A 6716-nucleotide genomic window follows, 5' to 3' on the forward strand; every position below is an offset into this window, starting at 1 on the left:
GGAAAGGGTATTTCACAATCAGTGCCTTGGCAACTTGAATATACTCTGCATTAGTTGGATACCTAGCACAAAGGCAGAAAAAAACTAAATCAATTTTTTGGTTATGTCTAATGGTCTACATAGATTGTGAATTGATCTTAAAGGAACACTCCGACTTTTTGGGACTTTAGCCTATTCACCTTATCCCCCAGAGTTAGATAAGTCCATACATACCTTGTCATCTCCGTGCGTGCTATAAGTCTGTTTGACGCACCCACCGCTAGCCTAGCTTAGCACAAAGACTGGATGTAAATGGTTGCAGCTAGCATACTAATATAAACATACTCCCCCTCCCCCCTCCCCTCCCCTCCCTCCCCTCCCCCTCCCCCCTCCCCTCCCTCCCCTCCCTCCCTCCCCCCCCCTCCCTCCCCCTCCCCCTCCCCTCCCTCCCCCTCCCCCTCCCCTCCCTCCCCTCCCCCTCCCCTCCCTCCCCCTCCCCCTCCCCTCCCTCCCCCTCCCCTCCCCCCCCTCCCCCTCCCTCCCCCTCCAAAACAAAAAACTCTCCGGTTCTACGCGATTCACGTAAATGACCTAATTGAGCAAGAAAACGGGCATGATAGGAATATTTTGCGACGAGCTGTATCACCCGCGGTTTAGCATTTTCTATTCCGTCAAGATGGCTGCTCCAAATGACGGGACGTCACGCGGGACAAAATGCTGCTTTGTCTAAACGACGCGATCTTAACGTTCATAAACCTCGACCTAGTGCCGTGATTGCATAGATGTAACAAATTATTATTATTATTATTATAGAAAAACTGTTGAAAAGGTGCGAGAATAGAAAAAACGCGTTCTGTGTGAAGATTGCACATGCGCATTGGCTGGTCTAGACTGAAAAATCGTTTTTAACGCGGTTTGAACATAAGAAACAACATCTACGGGACAGGTCATGTCAGATGTTGTTGCTGAATTGACAAATGGTATTTAATTTGAGCAGTTTGAGATTTCAGGATTTCCTCGTCCTGTGAGGTCATTCCACGGCACAGCGCGAGCGGGAAAATGGATTGCACTGCCCAAGACTGCAGGGGCTTTTGCTTAAATAACGTAAAATAAATAAATGGCGATGACAAGTGGAAATATATTACGCGACTTACATGAGTAACGTTAAATCAACAAAAGAACTATGTAACTGACTTAGTGTAGTTAACGTTAGCTAATTTGCTTGTAAATGTTGTAACGTTACGTTAACAGTGAGCATGACCAGAAAAATCAAGATATGGTTACTTACCCCTGAATTTCCTTGCCTCTTCTTTGTTGATCTGTATTCCAGCTTCAATTGTTTTTTGAAGTAGTTCATCCGTGGACAAACTCGACAAAAATGGACAATTAACCGACATTTTCACTCATTTCACGCACTCCTATGACTACTGGTGCATGAGAGAAATGCAACTCGCATTTATGGCGACTTCATTTCGCGCCTTCTCAATAGAAGAGCCAATCGCTGATTGGTAAAGTAATCGCGTCAACGCAGCTGCCGTTACAAAAAAACCCGGTTGCTATAGAAACGGTGTTCTTTCAAAAAACAATGATGCGAGATTGATAATCCCCTTTCAAAAAATAATACCAGTAAACGACACGTTTAATTGTTTTTGTAAATATGCTCAAGATTCACACAAGATTGGAACTAATTTACCAGTATTTTTGTATGTCCTGTTCACAGGCAATTTACAGGGAGTTTACCAGTGTGTGAAATGGATTATATTCTTGGTAGTTGAATAGACCATATTATGATTGATATGGTATTTTAAATCTATCCCGTTATAATTTGCATAAAAACAATGCAAAGTAATGACTAGCTGAAAGTTATTAATGAATTATATAGGCCATACTGGTAAATAATTGTAAGGAAACTTCCCAGTAACCTTTTTACTTAAATAAATACAACTCTCTATTTAAATTAATATTTTGTGATCTCTGATTTGCTGCATAATTTGCCTGTACCTTAAGCTTGTTAAAAGTACATTTATGTACCCTTTGCTGTCAGAACTGATTTTGTACCTTTAAATTAAAACAAAGGTTCACATTTGTCCCCTTAATGCTGCGTTCACACCAAACGCGAATATGCGTCAAAATTCGCGCCTGCCGCGTCTGGTTATTCGCGTGACCACTTTGTGTTCATTCGCGCGTCAAGAGCGGAATTGATGCGCGTAAAAAAAAAAGTTTGAAGCGAAATTTACGCGCGTCACACGCGCGTCAAGAGGCGAAAGTCAGTTTCGAGACCCGCTGGCGGCCATCTTTTTACAAGATGTCTGATGAGCGATCATTTACCGAGAGAGTCACCGCACTGTATTTACTCTGGAGAGCAGAACAGCGGCGTAGGGATCATCGTCGCCGTATTTGGGTCCACCAGACCCTTCGGAGGCGAACCCAGTTTGGCGAATTTCACCATTTGCTCCAGGAGCTGCGGCTGGATGACGGCCGGTTTCAGCGGTACTTCCGCCTGTCCCGCGCCCAGTTTGATGACCTGCTGTCCCGCATCGGAGCGAGGATCACCCTCCAGGACACCAACTACAGGCGCTCTATCCCAGCTGCGGAGCGCCTGTCCATCTGTCTTCGGTTTGTAAATGTATATGCTATTTTAAATACAGTATTTGCTATGCTATCAATATTTTTTTTAAACTGTGGTACGGATACCACTGTTGGCGCTCTTTCTAGTGATAACGTAAGTTACTCCGTTAACTGCTATAACCTAACGTTAAGTTAGACATCAACCTAGAAATTAAAATATTATATTGGCAGACGTGATACTGTCGTGTCTCTGTAATACAGTGATCTTTCTAGTGATACTGAGTTAGCTATAACCTAGACATTAACCTAGAAATTAAAATATTCAGTGTCATGTTTCTCTGTATAAACACAGTGATTATTGGCATTTTAATATACCATAAACCATTTAATAGTATACCTGTTGATTGTATAGTTGAATATGTAACTACAAGTGTACTTTTAATAATATTTATAAAAATGTTTTCTAGGTTTCTTGCCACTGGGGACTCGTTCAGGACGATAGCGTCCAGCTACAGGGTTGGTGTCTCCACAGTATGCCAGATCGTCGCCCAGGTAGTGACTGCCATCTGGGACTGCCTTGTGGAGGACTACATGGCTGTGCCCACCACCGATGACTGGAGGTCCATCGCAGAGGGATTCCAGGAGCGATGGAACTTCCCTCTGTGCGTTGGAGCGGTGGATGGGAAGCATGTGGTGATGAAGGCACCCCCAAACTCAGGATCCCAGTTCCACAACTACAAGGGAACGTTCTCCATCGTTCTGCTTGCAGTTGTGGATGCGAAGTATCGCTTCCGGGTGATCGATGTTGGGGGGTACGGCAGGACCAGTGACGGTGGGATTCTGGCGAACTCCGCCTTTGGACAGGCTCTCCAGGCTGGCACACTTCACCTGCCTCCTGACCAGCATATACCTGGTGCTGAAGACAGAGGACCCCAGCCCCATGTCTTCGTGGCTGATGAGGCGTTCCCGCTGCGGAGGAACCTCATGCGGCCCTTCCCTGGACGCAGCCTTCCTTCGGAGAGACGTGTCTTCAATTACCGTCTCTCCAGAGCCAGGCTGGTGGTGGAGAACGCCTTTGGCATCCTCTCCTCACAATGGAGGATGTACCGGCGGCTCATCGAGGTCCACCCTGAAGTTGCGGAGAAGTGTGGGAAGGCGACGTGTCTTCTCCACAATTTCATTTCAGTTCGGAGTGGAGAGAGGCACCTGCTGTGAGGGGCGCGGGACAAGCTGGAGAGGAGCCGCTGCCAGGTCTGGGTCGGGTTGCGGCAAACAACTCCTCCAGAGAGGCAGTCCGAGTGAGGGATGCCTTCATGGCACACTTCTCGGCGGAGGGAGCGGTAGCATGGCAGCCGACAGAGTAGTGTTTGAAGTCCTCCTCATGACTTCCCCACAACGGCTCTTTTAAGAGCCACCCACAAACCTATAAAGAGCATGACTATCTTAAAAGAGTTTTACCTCCATTATTTATATATTATATATATATATATATATATATATATATATATATATATACACACACACACACACATGTGTATATATATATTTTTTTTTATTTTATTAAATGCAATATGTTGATTATTGGTTTGTATGTTGTTTTGTTCTGCCTCCTCTCTGTTTTGCAGGTCATTTCTGGTCTATCTGTCTGCTCTACTCCTGCTGGCCCAGTTCCAGGCTGTCAGGTCCACCACAACATGCACATTTAATAATTTTAGACCCTGAGTCAATAACTTTTTCAACGGTTTTCCACGATAATTCCACGATAATAATTCTATAGGTCTGTGCCATTTCTTTGTTCAGGTTATTACTGTAAAATCTGTGATTTATTTTTGTTTTGCTGATAAATGGAGCCAGCCTCCCAAAGTATTTAACCTGTCCTGTGATTTCTTTGTTTTCCTCACACAACACTGTCCAGACACACTAAAGTATACACACTATTATAATTATTATTGTTCTGTTATTATAGTGTAGTAGACACACTACACTATAGTGTATAGTGACAGTATAGTGTAGTAGACACACTACACTATAATAATGTTTCATATAATTAAGATTTAGATATGGAATAAATAGCATTCAATACAAAATGAATGTGTCATATATTAAAATCAAGTTATGATGTGTTGATGATGTATATGTTGTGCATTAGAACCACACTAGGCATTGTCATATTTCAAAATAATTTATTCAGGCCAAACATAAAATAATTTGATTATAAATAAAAATATAAACTTAAAAAAAATACTATATGTACAAACTATTTACATAGAGACAGAAATAAAAAGGACCTCGCTTGGAAGGTGGAAAAGCCTCAGGGAACAAAGGAGAAGAGGAAGGAGGGCATTCTGCGTTTCCTGCAGAGCCTGCGGCCTCTATTTATTTAATTAATTTATTTAATTATTTAGTTCCAAATTTAGCACAACGGTGCTGTTTTCCATCGCCAATTTATAAATTTGAAATTTAACCATTTCTTTTGTTTGAGGCGGCATGCTCTGCAGAAAAGGCAGAAGGCTGAGGAGGAAGTGCTCGTCAGCAGACGGTGGTGGTGGTAGTGGTGGAGGTGGAGCTGGAGGACGCCTCAGGAGCTCGAGCAGCGTCTGCTCCACCTCCGACGTACCATCACGCGGCCGCCGAGTGCCTCTCCTCCTCTGTTGGCCTGTGAAATCAAAAATACAACACACAGTGCAATGAGAAGACAGAAAGATGATAATTGAAATAACACAATTGTCTAGATATTGGGAGAATAATATCTGTGCCTGTGTGAGTGACACAGCCAGTGCTTAAATACAAGTGTGAAATTATTTTGAACTTGCTTTAACATTTTACATAAAGTTATACTTCAGACATATAAACATCAGGAACATAAACATGCAAATGAACAGTAATTAAAAAGCATGCAGATGATTGGTTGCATACATTGCAATAGAATTTAGTCTGCATTTACAAATACAATGATTATTAGTGAATGTTAAAGCTATGAGTGTATACTGTACTGATGTTTTCTGCACGTGACATGTTCACACACCTGTGGGTGCAGCAGCAGGGAGCGAAGGACCAGGGACTGAGGAGACAGGAGAAGCGGCAGGGGATCTCAGATCAGCCTCTTCATCAGTAGGCTCTGTCAAGACAATATTACATGTTAATAGTCATAGAGAGATTACATTATACTCTTCATCTGTAAACAATGACAGCACATGCCTTGTAAACTGGCTTAATTGAAAACTCACCTGTTTCCGTATCCCCTACTTCCGCCTCTCCCTCTCCCTGGTCCCTGGGGTGGTTGTACTCAATGACCTGGGCCTTGACCCCCCCCATGTTACTGGTGGTCTCCCGTGGGGTAACGAAGGGGTCGAGGAATCCCAGGATCAGTGAGTACTTCCACTTCTTCACCGACCCTGCTGCTGACCCACTCCTCTTATCCATCTCCTTCCTCCTCTCCTTCAGGTACGTGTCCCTGAGGCTCTTCCATTTTTTCCTGCACATGTCCTCTGAATAAACACATTATCTTGTTTAGCGAAAAGTAGCTGTAGATTAGGGGGAAAATAGTTTTAAAAAACGGCGGGAAGGCCGTTGTACGTGACTCAAAAGTGAAATGTGTAACTTATTTACAACTTACCAGGTTGCCCAATCTCCTCACCGACACTCTTCCAAGCGAGGTCCTTTTTATTTCTGTCTCTGTATATATACGAAGTCGTGTCGTACAACTCCGGCCGACTGCTCACAGCTAAAATTATACGTTCCTCCATTTTGAATGAATGACTCTAGGCGGGCCTGCCGCCACAACATCAAGCAGGCTCCTGATTGGTTAACGCGGCGCGAATTTGACGCAGAAGTTCAGATTTTTCAACTCGGGCGGCAGACGCGAATTCGCGTCAAACGCGTGAATGCACAAAAAGCACAATTCGCGCTTAACGCGCGTATCGCGCCAAACGCTCAATTCGCGTCATTCGCGCGAACTAGCGAATGAGGCGAATTCGCGTCTACCGCGCCGCGCCAAACGCCTCATTCGCGCCGCAAGAACTCCAGACGCGCGTAAACGCGCCTTACCATTGACTTAACATTGAAATCACTCGCGCCTGACGCATATTCGCGCTTGGTGTGAACGCAGCATTAGGACCATTTTCTGTACCTCACATGGTACTTTCGTGGCAAATCTACTTAAAGGTACA

General features: G+C 44.1%; 2 protein-coding genes across 2 annotated transcripts; one reads left to right on the plus strand and one right to left on the minus strand.

Moving 5' to 3' along the window:
- Window positions 1–2232: 2232 nt before the first annotated feature.
- On the plus strand, window positions 2233–3762 carry LOC307004515 (uncharacterized protein; the record flags this gene model as incomplete). The annotated part of the gene is made up of 2 exons (XM_079623835.1): window positions 2233–2595; window positions 3015–3762. The coding sequence occupies exons 1-2, from the start codon at window positions 2285–2287 to the stop codon at window positions 3760–3762; spliced, it is 1059 nt and encodes a 352-aa protein (XP_079479961.1). The 5' UTR covers window positions 2233–2284.
- A 515-nt stretch (window positions 3763–4277) lies between these two features.
- Window positions 4278–6498, minus strand: LOC307004375 (uncharacterized protein). The gene is made up of 4 exons (XM_079623521.1): window positions 6164–6498; window positions 5775–6035; window positions 5573–5665; window positions 4278–5203 (listed from the first exon to the last, which is right to left on the minus strand). The coding sequence occupies exons 1-4, from the start codon at window positions 6291–6293 to the stop codon at window positions 4941–4943; spliced, it is 747 nt and encodes a 248-aa protein (XP_079479647.1). The 5' UTR covers window positions 6294–6498; the 3' UTR covers window positions 4278–4940.
- Window positions 6499–6716: the final 218 nt, after the last annotated feature.

This window comes from Phoxinus phoxinus (genome assembly GCF_949152265.1).
Source record: "Phoxinus phoxinus genome assembly, chromosome: 9".
Lineage (NCBI taxonomy): Eukaryota > Metazoa > Chordata > Actinopteri > Cypriniformes > Leuciscidae > Phoxinus > Phoxinus phoxinus.